The 14,005-nt window shown below is 47.2% G+C and overlaps 1 protein-coding gene across 11 annotated transcripts in view; it reads right to left on the bottom strand.

The window, feature by feature from the left end:
- CPEB1 (cytoplasmic polyadenylation element binding protein 1) overlaps positions 1-14,005 on the bottom strand; it is a 96,158-nt gene that overhangs the window by 21,440 nt on the left and 60,713 nt on the right. For 3 of the 11 annotated variants that reach the window (XM_044230556.1, XM_044230555.1, XM_044230552.1), the window contains exons 1-2: positions 4,997-5,170; positions 3,537-3,728 (exon numbers count right to left, since the gene is read on the bottom strand). In XM_044230556.1, the coding sequence (XP_044086491.1) occupies positions 3,537-3,728; positions 4,997-5,048 (244 nt within the window). In that variant the 5' untranslated portion in view covers positions 5,049-5,170. Of the gene's footprint in view, positions 1-3,536; positions 3,729-3,931; positions 4,051-4,091; positions 4,260-4,996; positions 5,171-8,595; positions 8,646-8,974; positions 9,032-14,005 lie in introns of those variants that run through there. The other 8 variants (XM_044230562.1, XM_044230563.1, XM_044230553.1 and 5 more) reach the window with 7 other exon arrangements.

Consider the following 14,005-nt stretch of genomic DNA (forward strand, 5'->3'; position numbering starts at 1 on the left):
ATACTATGCACGCAAGGGTCCCCACGTGGGATCAGGAAGACCGACCCATCAGCTACTGCTGCTGATGGGCAGAGACCCAGGTGGAGGGCAGTCAGAACTGTCCGCTGCACGCCCTGGCCTTGAGGGGCCTCGGCAAGGGAACACAGCCCTTCTGGCTGGACAACCCCAGGGCTGATACAGAGATACTCCAACACAAGTGTTCTCATCCACATGTTCGAGTTCTGCTTACAGGAAGGCAGGTGTAACAGAAAGCACAAGAGTCCTAGAACCAAAGAGACCTGGGTAGAATTCCGGCAGCTGTGTGATTTCTGGCACTTCACAACCTCTGTGAACCTACCTCCTCATCTTTACAACGAAAGTAATGCCTGTACCCACTTCGCAGAACTTTGGAGGCATTAAAGTTATGTGATAGACTGTGTGTGGGAAGCAGTCGGTAACCAGTGGTTTTTAGGCATTCCATCCCCCATCCTGAGCTCCTGGGGGCATCTTTCAGAGCCTCCATTACAGGACTTAAGACACTGCCAGGAAGACAAAGGAAGAGCCCGACACATGCCCTGGGGTCTAAGGGAAACACCCCCTTCTAAAGTTAAAAGGGCTTCCTTCCCAGCGACAGGTGAGGCCTCAGGGTAGGCATAGTCTTGAGAGAGGGACCCCACAAAGTGCCATATCCAAACCAATGCTGGCACAAATCTCAAAACCAGATTCCACTTCCAGTGGAACCAAGCAGGCCTCTGAGGCCAATGGAACCCAGGTAACAGAAGGACCCTATCCCCTGAGAAAGGTCTCCATGTACCAGCCTCATGCTGAGAACCCAATGAAGGGTTGTCCCTATGCAAAAAAAAGAAAACTAGCTATCTCTCTGTACACATCTGTATCACCTAGGGGAGAAAATGAGAGTGCCCGTCGTGCTTGATGAAAGCAATATGAAGCCACTACCATGCAGCATTTAGTACACCTTCTCACCGGTTTTCCCTGGACAGTCATGGGGGTTTTATTCACTGACGAATAACCTAGTACGTGGCTGACAGCCAGAACTCAATGCTTGTTGAATAATTTGAGCCACGATATTCAGTCAAGAGCCCTGCTAGCTCTACCCATGCACCCAAAACTGCTAAATACTTAACAGCGGCAGAGGATGGTCAAAGCTTAAGCCATGGGTGCCTGGGGCAACAGATCACCAAGCAGAGCCTGAGGACGCAGCCTGGACCTTGTGCACCACACGGACAGCCCAGTGCCATGCTGTCTGCAAGGGTGACTCCCGGACTGTCCAGAGCTGTTAAAATACCTCCTCCCCCCTGAAGAAAGTGAGCTAGTTGGTCTTCAGATGGGAAGGCAGTGTAGGCACTGGAATGTGGGCTGTGTGTTCCCGCATTGCTGGCAAGGGTGCCCGATCTGGCACTGCAGCTGGCTGGTGGGAGGGCTACAGCCTACTCCAGGAGGCAGCACCCTCCTGTGGGCTCTCCGTGAAGGGCCCGAGCTCAGAGAAAGAAGAGGGATGGCTATCAGCAAAGTTTCAAAATTCAAAGACATCATGGATATTAGGGATGAGTGTGTCCTTAACCCTCAGAAAGGAAGACAGAGCCACACCAACCCTGCCCATAGCCAGATCATACCACCACGGCAACCCTCTAGTCCCTGTGAATGCTAGGGCCACAGACTGCAGCCCCTCCTTGATCCACAGAATCATGCAGTGTTTGTCACTAACGCCTGAGATGAAAGGCGGAGAAATAAATCCATCCGCACTTCGGAGACAAACAGCTGTAAGACAAGACATTCAGGTAGTATGGAAGCCAGAGAAATTTTGGCTGGGTCCAAGCTATTTTTTTATAGCCCAATTTCACAGTAACTTTCAAGCCATGTTCTCCAAGACCCAAGTTGGGTCCTCCTGCACTTCTATGTGCGGTAATACCTTTCCAGAGGACCCTTGTAGCTAAGACAGACCAGAGCCAAAGAAAGGCCACGCCCCAACCTGGTGTCAGTGAAAGATAGTGCCTCAGTCAAACGTGGATCACAAAGACAGGTGCCCACCTCCTCTGTGAGCTCCTCCGTCTTTTCCTGAGATACCGGGAGTGAGGACAAGGTCAGATTCATAGCCCATCCGGGTCAACCTCAGAGTACCACATAAAAGAAGTGACCATGGCCTCTTAGCCAAGATCCCCAGGCACAGGATACCATACTTGCTTGCGTGGGGGAACAGGGCACCTACCAACCTTTCTGGAAAAACCTGAGTCAGCTGAAGGCCAGTACTTCAAGAAATTCTATCTTAATCCAGACGTAGTTACTTATGGCAAAGTTCTTCCCTATCCTCAATCAAATAAAAAAAAAAAAATCCAATCCCCTAACCCCAGTCAAATGGGATTTTGCTGAAACAACTGGCCATTAAAATGCCAACAAACACAACAGTCCCAGGCTCTGCAAAGCATTCTAAAAAAAGACCTGCGCCAAATAGGGTGGAGGCCAGAGAAATCAACAAGACAGTACCTTGCTGCCTTGACTGCCAGTTTCTGGAGCGGGGGAGGCAAGGAAAGGATGGCAGGCTCAGTGAATCCCACAGTCGGCATCAACAGCAAATGGCCGCCCCACCCCCACTACCTTTCCATCTCCCCAAAGTATCTGCTGCCGACACTCTTTTTAATAAGACACATTCTCATAAAGCAAAATACGTGGATCTTAAGTTACCTATCATATTTCCCAAGTTCCCATTCTTCCTGAATACTCCAAGCCTTGGGTCTGGCCAACCCCCCTTCTCCCCCCCGCCCACCCTGTGCACCACAAGAAGGAAATAAACGGGCACTGGGAAGGTCTCACCAGAAGCAGCTCAAGGGGTTGCCAAGAAGCCCCTTCAATTTGTCCCCATCAAATCCTCCCAAGGCAACAAGGGGCCCTAAAGGGGAGTAGCTCTTCTCTGTCCATTTGGTTACCCTTCACACAAAGAAAAACAAAGCCTCCGCAGCTTAGAGTTACTCCACCCTTACTGACCCTGCCTACCCCTGGCCAGGGTCAATGCTCTTACCCATATGTTAAGCCAATTTCAATATCCTAGTGCCACGCAGCCTCACCTGAGGTTAAAATTATTGCCCTGCCATGATTCTGGGACCACCCATCCTCATATATAGGCCCCTAGTTTTCAAAGCCACTGAGAAACAGAATCTGGACCTCCAGTGATCAGCCCCGGAGGTCCCCCTCCCCCACCTAAAAGTGTTTTGCTTCATCATCTCTAAGACAGGCCTGGGCACTAGGGGGTTAGCTGGATCTTTTCTGCATAAGACTGTCACCTTGGGGACCCTTCTCAGGGCCACCCCAGGTGCAGACTAACAACTCCAGGGAATTTATCAGGGTAAGTGGAAAAGCCATGCCTGCCTTTACGAGCCACCATCTGTCCTGCCACACTCACAGCCAGCATTTTCATCTCTTGCAAAACAGCTCCATGTTGTATGGGGGGGGATGCAGAGGGGAAGAGAACAACTGTTGCTGTGGCCGTCTTCCTTGCCGCCCCATGCGCCCCTCCCCCAGCCGACTCATTTTCTGGCACTCACCCGAGTGTGTGCTGCTCTGGGCTGAGGAATCCGAATCCTGGGTGCTCCAGGGTCGGTCCCAGCCTGTGAGACTGAGGGACTGCAGGCCAAGGCACAAGTCATTTGCATCTGGGAGGCCCCGGGAAGAATCTTGCGCAGAGGTGGGGAAAAGCATCCTGCTTGCAACTGTTTCTTCAGAGTCCTGGAAGTCTGCTTTGGACAGGAGGACAGCAGAAACCCCAGAGTTAAGGGCTGTTTTCCCCAGTATTATCAACAATAAGTCTTATTAATAGTAGTTTTCCCAAGCCTGAGGAGCAGACATCCAGGCTGGCTGGACGCTGTGGCCACTGCCTCTGCACTTTTGGGGGCGTTAGAGCAAAAGCAGTTGCCATACGGCCCCCTCCCCACATACACACCCCTATCCCGTCTGCATTACAGACGGGGCCAGCATGTGATCAGGCTGCTGATGCTTCCCGCTGCCAGTGACATCAGCCGGCTGAGCCGTGCAATAGAGAGCGGCATCATCCCTCACAGAATGGGGGAGGAGCAGGAGGGGACGACAGGGAGGAGACTTGCCTCCCCGGGAAAAGATAGCACAACAGCTACTTGGAACAGTCCGGGTGCAGTGCCGGTAAGTCTGGGTTCCGAAGCAGCGCCCTCCGGTCTCCAGCAATGGTGGCCAAGCGGCCCTCAGGCACGACTGAAGTCCTCTCCGCTGACAGCAAAGCCAAAGCAGCCGACTGCCTGCCTGTGTAGCTCTGCCCTCCTGCCCCTCCCTTCCCCTCCCTCTGCTCTCCACCCCCAAACCCAAAAACACTCTAGTCCTGGACTCTCTCCAGCTGCTTGCTCAAGCCCTGGTTTTGCAGCCCAATGCAAAGCTTCACAATCCTGCTAGCAAAAATCTATGTGCTCCAAGTGGCCCCTGAGCAGCACCCTGACACAGCAGTGTTTACCACTGGAACAGGATCACCTTTGGAAAAACGCAGCACTCTGGGACCCTGGGGGACAGGCCCTGGTGCTCCAGGCTTGTCTGGAGCAGTTTATCACAGAGAAAGAGGGTCAGCTGTGGCAGAGGGAAGGGAACCACCGGGCTGCTCAGGTGTCCCACAACCCACACGCCCAGGTAAGTACTGCCCTCACCAGGACGATCCCTGTCCCCAGCGGTCCCTCACCGCAGCAGGATGGGCCCAGAGTCATAAGCAGATCAGTCAGGTCCAGCTCCCCCACCCTCCAGCAACCACAGGGACAGACTGGGGCGACACCGCTAAAACAGGAGAGACAGAAGGAGGAGAAACGGTCCCAACCATATTCTGCCTCATCAGACCTCCAGTGTTCAGGAGCTCCCCCCACCCGGCTCTGCTGATACTCTCTCTCTGGCCTTCCAGGCGCACTCCGAGCTACGCCGGCCAGCTGGTAGGCTCACGGATGCCTCACTCAGGGGTGCTGCCCAGGACCCAGGCCCTGCTCCTGTGACCACTCACAGCTCCAGCAACAAAGTCCAGCTCTGCCCGGAGATGGTCGAACTTCCGCCATTTTCTCTTTGCCTCCGTGCTCTCTCCCCCATCAGTCCTTTTCCATCATGACCTGTAGTCACAAGGCTTCCCCCTCTGAGAAGGCAGAGCCAAGTCCCAGCCTCGGCAGACAGGCCGCTCCCACCTAGACGAGGTGGGAAGCTCTCCACCTCGCTTGCTCCTGTGTTCCACAAGGAGTAACCAGATACAGGAAGCCGGCCCACCTGGGACCGCCTGTGACAGGGTCCCAGGTGGGCAGAGGCAGGGGTGATGCTGTTAGCCGCAGGAGAAGCCAGCCACGGCTCCCTGCACTGTACACCCTCACGTCCTGGGGCACTCAGGCATAGCCGAGAGGGGAGAAATGACCAGTCCGTGGGAGGGACTCCTCCCCTTGGTGGTTTTTTCCTTTTCCTTTTCTTTCTTTCAGAGATCTGCTGCTGTGTCATCCATCCACGTTATTCCCGTCTGGCTGTAGACACTGCTCGCTTGCGCTCTGTGTTTGCTAAAGCCCCGCTCACCGCTGCAGGGCGGTGTTGCCCTCACCCCAGAACACTCCCTCCTGCCGCTTGATGCTCACACTTTGCACAAGCTAAAAGTATACTTGAAAAATAATCTGCACATATTAATTACAAAAATGTAATGCTAACTTCAAAAACATCCACATTTAAATACCCAATCCCCCCTAACCCTGCTATCCGTATAGTCCCTTCCACCCCACAATGAGGTCAACTGTGCCCAGAAGCCCCTATCCCCACCCAAACCTCTCAAGTGAGGGTTTCGTACTCCTGACTACCCCCCTGCCCCTGGCAAAGGGAACCTGATCGCCGACTATATTCTTGCTGCCCACAGTCTGGTGTGGCTCGCCAGCAGCACCAGCATCGTGGGGGCTTGTTACAAATACAGAATCTCAATGCACCCCACCCCCAGACCCACAGAAAGGATCTACATTTTAACAAGATTCCCAGTTGATATGGACCCACGTGAAAGTCTGAGCGACACGATCTCTGCCACTTCCACAACCTTCCCAACCAACCTAAGCTGACAGACCCAGGCCCAAGCAGCAGCGCAGTTGGAGGACATTGATGCGTAAGCGCATCCGGGCACTCCAGGATCGAAATACAACCTGACCTTCACTCCCAGCGTGCCCACTGAAGGCATCACCTCCAGCCTCATCCACACATTCTCCATTCCATGGTTTCTTCCAGAAAAAGGTTTTCGCCACCACTGCAGGATTCCTTCACTAGATCCTAAAAATCAGTGGAGCCCCTACCCATTAAATGCTTAACACTACAGGCTGGGAAAAGTTAAATAGCTTTACACGTCTGATGGATCCTGCTTTGGCTCACGAGGTCTGCCACTGTGCGATCTTGGCCAAGTTACTGAGCCTTTCTGAGCCTCTTCTTATCTGCAACTGCAACTCCCTTTCAGGATCGCATGAAGTGTCTGGTACACTGCCTGACACAAAGCATTTTATCAGTGTTCTATTTTCAGTAGGGTGACTGTATAATTTATCATCCAAACCAAGGCATTTTTGAGAGAGAAAGGGGGCAGATTTTAATAACCATACCAGAACAAACATCCAATTTTAAAGTCAGTTACAGAGGGGCGCCTGGGTGGCTCAGAGGGTTAAAGCCTCTGCCTTCAGCTCAGGTCATGATCACAGGGTCCTGGGATCGAGCCCCGCATCGGGCTCTCTGCTCTGCGGGGAGCCTCCTTCCTCCTCTGTCTCTGCCTGCCTCTCTGCCTACTTGTGATCTCTGACTGTCAAATAAATAAATAAAATATTTAAAAAATAAAAAATAATTAAAAAAAATAAAGTCAGTTACAGCAACAAGAAGTACAGCATCAGGTAAAGAGTTAACAACACCGCAGGTGACGTATGGGGACAGACGGCACCGCTACTTACCGTGGCGAGCACTGAGTATCATGGAGAACTGTCCGATCACTAGGCTGTACACCAGAAACTAACAGCACGCTCTAGGTTAGTGATACTTCAGTGAAAACAAACTCGTACCCGGACAGCAGGCTTAAACAGAGATGGTGGGTGAACTGGCTCACACGATCACTCCATCTGCAGCCAATTGTGTTCAGAAACATTTTACTCAAGAAAAAGACTTTTTTTTTTTTTTTTTTTTTAAGTAATCCTTATACCCAGCGTGGAACTCAAACTCATGACCCCAAGATCAAGAGTCACACACTGTACTGACTGTACCAGCCCGGGGCCCCTCCAGAAACCTTTTAGTCCTTTCCAATGGCTGCCTGATCCCATCTCTCCAACTGCCCATTCTGCTCCACCTCTTCCCTCTGTACTGAAAGAGCTGGAGAAGTACACTCCCAGCCACGCTAACTCGAGGGAAGAGGTCTCAAAGGCTCATTTCACTGAGCAAAATCTTTTCTTTGCTTCTCAAACTCATGGCAGATGCTGGACAGGAAGCTGCCCCTTTTTACTGGATGCTGGTCTTCATGATCTCTTGCTGAGCACCAGGTGGGCACTCTGATGTACTAAAGGCTGGTAACCAGCGCAAGATGAAGTGAAAATTCTCACTCTAAGGCAACCTTTCGAAGAATCTCTCTCTTAAATGCTTTTTCCTACAAGTTTTCTTTATCCATACCTATACAAAGCTTCTGATTTAAGTTTCTTAATTTGGTTCAAAAATTTAAAGTCCTTTCTGGCAAGGTAGGGGAGTAAGACGAGAGCAGCGCCAGGTCCTCATTTGTGACACCATGAAGGCAGGAGCCATCGCCCAAGGGTTGATGGTGATTGCAAAAAACTGGCTGAGGCACATGGGAAGCCTGAGTTGAGTTCAGAGCAGGTATCACCAGCTGATCCTAGGGAAAAGAAGACCTAATTTTGAGGAGGCAGGAGGGAAGAAGGTAAGCAAGGTAAACGTGTTTGCATGAGTCGAGCCACGGGAGAACAGAGGCTGAAATGTCAAAATGCTGCTCAGCCGAGCAACGAGGAATGCCTGTGAACTCAAACAGGAAATAATGTGCGAAAGGGCCCAAGAGGAGCCAGACGTCAGAGCTAGGAAGGCCGGAGATGAGAGGGAAGGAGGGAGAACCGCTGGAGAGAAAGAAGATACACACACCAAAGGCATAAACAGACCACAAAGCTGCATCTGTACCATGACCAGAACGTGACAATTCTGTGCACTGATGGAACTTTTGGTAAAGGAACTCAGAAAAATACCAACAGCGAACATGTGAGGTTAGCGGGCTGCTAGTGCACATTCCTTTAGTAACTGCACAATCACAACAATGCAAAAGTAAGATCTGTCCCCTCTTTTCTTTTCCCTCTTTTGGCCTTAAAGCAGCACATATAGTTTGTTCAGCAACCACACTGGAGCACTTTTACAAAAATCTCAACTTCATCCCCAGATTCCAGTCCCTGGAACAGGAAAGGACGACACTGGATCGTTTGTCCCCATTAGATTCTTTCAAATGGCTAACTTTATAGTCAGCCGAATCTACTTAAGTCAATGATTTATGGTTCTTAAGGTTTTAACAAGCCCATAAAGCAGCATTTCTAAGAATGTATTTCTAAAAAGACTGAAAGACAATTTTCTCACCCAAACATCCAGAAAGCCAAAATGATGATCTTGAAAATCCATTTTGGCAACTTAAAGAGAAAGAACAAACGTGCAAGGAGTCAGACATCTCAAGATCATTTCAACTCCTCTGTTTGCTCTACGTCCCTTAACCCTCGTAAGTCAGGGAGACTGTGGGCTTCTCCAGAGCAGGACTCCTCAAACTTTAAGGGGCACATAAATGACAAGGGCATCTTTCTGGAACACAGATTCAGATGCAGTGGGTCTGAGTCAAGCCCAGAACTTGCAGTCCTAACACACTCCCAAATGATGTCAACACTCCCGGTATGCTGGCTACACTGAGGAGCACAAGTTTAAAAGGGTTTTTCTGCCCCCAGATTGTCTCTTCCAGGTAACTCACCGCATTCTTACTCAACACCACTTTTTTCACCGTGTTCGCTCCACTAAACAAGTACCTTCAATGGCTCCCTGTGGCCTCTCAGATCAAAGCCAACCTTCAGGCCTCGGCTTACTTATTAACTTTCTCTTACACTATTCACCGAACATTAAAGGTTAAGCTTGAGTTAATCAGAACTCCCCGGAAGTTCACACTTGAGAGAATAATTTAATGCCAACCTGCGTGCTCATAGGTGAAACAAGTTTAGACAAGAGAGCATCCAGGACAGCTAAGACATTGAGGGAACGCTTACAGAGGACGTAGTTATACGTCCTATCACATTACAGATTAAGGTATTAAGGTAGGAGAGACGACAACTGACTTTTGATGCCCAACCATAAAAATGGGATCCTTGGCTTATTTTAGTCTTGAGTAGTCTTCAATTAAAGTCTACAAATTATTTCTATGAAAATAAAAAGTGGTTTTTATAATATTCTTAAAATGAGTATTAACAATGTTTAGATTCTAAAGTGTCATGTACCATGTTCATATACTGAAGGATTAAATATTGTTAGAAAGCAAATTCTCACCCAATTGATCCACGTGGTCAATGTGAGCCCAACAATATACCTGGCCTTTGAGCAGTTCAGGGGGGACAGACCCTTCAACACACGGTGCTGGAGCCACCACATATCCACATGGGAAAGAAATGAACTTTGACACCCCACCTCACATCATATATGAACATTAATTCAATGTGGATCGAAGAGACCTAAAAAAGTTAAAACTAAAACTTCTCTAAGGAAACACAGACTCTCTGTGACTTGGGGTGGGGGAATGGACAGAACCAAAGGTTTCTTACAGAGGACAAAGAAAGCAATGATCATTAGAAAAAACTTCAGGGGTGCCTGGATGGCTCAGTCATTAAGCATCTGCCTTCAGCTCAGGTCATGATCTTAGGGTCCTAGGATGGAGCCCCGGGGACTCGGGCTCCTTGCTTGGTGGAGAGCTTCTCCCTCCCCCATGCCCCTCTCCCTCTAGAGTTTGCTTCTTCCTCTGCCCCTCCCCCCACTCGCACTAAAAAAAAGTACTGATGAAGGGGCACCTGGGTGGCTCAGTGGGTTAAAGCCTCTTCCTTAGGCTCAGGTCCCAGGGTCCTGGGATCGGGCTCTCTGCTCAGCAGGGAGCCTGCTTCCTCCTCTCTCTGCCTGCCTCTCTGCCTACTTGTGATCTCTGTCAAATGAATAAATAAAATCTTTAAAAAAAAAAAAAAAGTACTGATGAAAAAACGTTTGATAAACTGAACTTATCAAAGTTAAAAACTTCTGTTTATCAAGACATCATTGAGAAAATAATTGGGCAAGCTATGAAATGGGAGGAAATATCCACAGATAAGATCTGATGAGTGGTGTGTATGTAAAGTGTATAAAACCTTAACTCAAAAATAAAAGAAAAAAATATTTTTCAAAAGGGCAAAATATTGAAAAGGTATTTCACAAAGATATGCAACTGGTCAGCAAGCACTTGAAAAAGTACTCAACCTCATTAGTCAAAGAAATGCAAACTGGACCACAAGAACTACTACACACCCACCAGACTGCTGAAATGAGAAAGAACGGCTCCACATTCTGCCAGCATTCAGGGTGGCCGATCAAAACTTCCATGCATTATTATATGTGGTGAAATCGCTTTTGAAAAAGGTCTCGAATTTCTTACACAACTAAACGGAAGACGATTCTATGACCCAGCAATTCCACTCCTAGTTCTCCCAACCAAGAGGAATCAAAGTATGGGTTTACAAGTAGGTCTGTACTTGAACAGCAGCAGTAGCCTTATTCCTAACCACCAAAACCTGGAGACAGACCAAGTGACCATTAACAGAGGAATAAAATGTGGCACATGTAGTAGGACCCAGGGGTCAAAAGGAACAAGCTGATGGATGAAACACGGAGGAATCTTAATCACCAAAAGCAGCTTTCCATAAATGGAATCCTATCTAGGTACTCTTGTCTGAAGTTCTAGAACAGGCAAAGCTCACACATGGTGAAAAGAAATCTGGTGGTTGCTTCTGCGGGAGACCAGGTGGAGAGCAGAGGGAGCTAACGGGAAGAGGAAGGAGGAACCTTTGTGAGGGGATGGTAATACAGGCATTGTGATGGGAATGTGGCCGGCTGCGTGCCTCTGTAGGGATGCGTCTAGTGATCCATATGGGATTTGTGCATTTCACCCCGTAGACATTTTACCTCAAAAAACTGTAAACGAATATTGAACATTACTTAATGACATGCATACTGATAATTTAGGGGTGAATTATATCCACATCTGCAACTTACTTTGAAGCATCTTATGAAAGTACGACGAACTGATAAATGGTTAAAGGGATAGCTAAGTGGGTACGTGGTAAAGCAAACTGACAAAATGTTGACAGTAGACTCCAGACGGCGCGCAGGATGGGGTTCACTTCATAGCTCATTCAGCTTTTCTGTATGTCAGAAAACTTCATAATAAAATGTCGGGGGAAAATTAAGTCAGACTTTTTCTGACAAAAGGCAAGTCTGATTGAACTAATTGGTTTGACAGTAAGAACTGACTTCGTTAGATTTTTATGGTTGACATTTTCCGTATGCACGGCAAGTTAGAATCTATAGACCCAAGGTTTTGACAGTACATACTTAAAGCAAGTGGAAAGATAAAAAGCATTTTAAGATACTTTCTTGGCAAAGATGTATTTTTAAAATTTTTTAAAAGATTTTATTTATTTATTTGATAGACAGAAGGGGGGGGCACAAGCAGGAGGACTGGGAGAGGGAGAAGCAGGTTCCCCGCCAAGCAGGGAGCCTGATGAGGAGTTCAAACCCAGGACACTGGGATCATGACCTGAGCCAAGGCAGACGCTTAAATGACTGAGCTACTCAGGCACCCCTTAAGGTAACAGTAATTTCTCCAATGTTTTTGGTAAACAAGGTCTTTAAGTTAAAGAACAATAGACACAGGAGTTATCTAAAACCTGTATAAAGTACTCTCCGTACACTTTAAAAAAACTGAGAAATTCAGTAACTGATAACTTAGGTAACAAATCGTTTCACAAATTAGATGGTTTCCAGTTCCTTCTCTGTCAAAAATACGAAGGAGTGAATGGAACTGTCAGCAAGTACAAGACTAAAAATAATGACAGATGTCTGATTTTTTGCATAGAACTCGAGGACTTCAAACAACTCAGAGACGCTGCTCTAATAACTCCTTCATTTCCCATCTATTTATTTATGTGAATAAGTTTTCTCAGAGCACAAATCTATAAAAACAAAAAATAGAAATATATTTGGTGTTGAAAACCCTGAGTCATTCCAGCAATAAGTGAGTCATCCAAAATTACAAGGGTTTTGAAAATGTCTCATCTATCTCATTAAGAAGCACTTCCAACAAACAATTATTAAAGAAAATCTTATGAAAATTTGTAACACTGAGATTGTCTTCATCAGTTGTCCGAGCAAAGACCACAGCAATCCAGAACACTTACAGCCATTTAGTCACAGAAATAATTTAAAACTTCAATTTATGTACTGTTTTTTTTTTTTTTTTGCAGAGAAGTACAGCCTATGATCAACAAAAGACCCGTAAATATAAAATATCACATTAGGATAAAATTCCATAGAAGTAGACTAGAGATAGGACAAAGGAGAAGAGGAACCGTGAAAAATATCCTACCATTAAAGAATGGGCTTATATATTTTTCAGATAGATACTAGGTATCAAATAGGTCTATTCCACCAGACGCACTTTCACTTATGACATCAAATTACATATATGCAAGAAGTACATTGTATTTTTTTAATTGTTTTATGGTAAAGCATACATGAAATTTTACAGTTCTAGCCATTTTTAAATATATGTCATTTTTTAAAAAAAGATTTTATTTATTTGACGAGAGAGATCACAAGTAGGCAGAGAAGCAGGTAGAGAGAGAGAGGGAAGAAGCAGGCACCCTGTGGAGTGGAGAGCCCAATGTGGGGCTCGATCCCAGGACCCTGGGATCGTGACCTGAGCGGAAGGCAGAGGCTTTAACCCACTGAGCCACCCAGGCACCCCTATACAATTCATTTTTAAATATACAATTCAAATTGCATTTTTGTGTAACCTGTCAACACTATGTATTGCCAGAAAGCTTTCATCTCAAATTGAAACTCAGGGCCTATTAAACACTAACTCCCCACAAGCCCCATCTCCAGTCCCTCGGTAACCACTTTCTGTCTCTATGAATTCAGCTACTTCAGGAACCTCCAAGAAGTAGACTTAGATATTATCTGTCCTTTGTGTCCGACTTAGTTCACTTTGTAGGATCTCCCAGGTTCATTCACATTGTAGCCTGGATCAGAATGTCCTTCCTTAGGCTGAATAATATCCCACTGTAGGTAGACACCTTCTGTTTACCCACTCAACTGTCAGACATTTGCATTAGTTCTACCTTTCGGCTACTGTGAATAGTACTGCCGGGAACACTGATGTACAAAAATGGGTTCAATTCCTTCGCATATATACCTAGAAGGGGAACTGATGGCAATTCTACGTTTCAGTTTTATTTTTGGGAAATCCACACTACTTTTTACTCTGGCAGCACCACTTTATGTTCAGCAGTGCACATGTGTTCTAAATGCCCCACATCCTCGCCCACACTCCTCTCTCTTGTTTTGACAATGACCATCCTAGTGCGTGTGAATTGGTATCTCAGTGTGAGGTATACTAGTGGTGGTTTGTTTGTTTGTTTGTTTTAGATCAATGGGATGTATACAAACCCACGTTTCAAGACTGCTGCTGCCCCATTCCTGAATCTCCTAGCCATGTTTTCAAAAATCTCCCCCACACCAGGATTTTGTTTGAACTGTTTTTCTTCTTATAGCATCCAAGTGGTCCCTTTAGACAAAAGCCATCTTCCTGCAGGATTCTGCCTCACTGATCACAGTGATGGTCCACAGGTGAACATGGGAGCCAACCTGGGCCAGAATAACCCATTCCTAGGACTACAGAGGCCAATCCAGGTACAGACACAAGTCACACCAA

The sequence above is a fragment of the Neovison vison genome, chromosome 13 (assembly GCF_020171115.1).
Source record: "Neovison vison isolate M4711 chromosome 13, ASM_NN_V1, whole genome shotgun sequence".
In the NCBI taxonomy this organism is placed as follows: Eukaryota; Metazoa; Chordata; class Mammalia; order Carnivora; family Mustelidae; genus Neogale; species Neogale vison.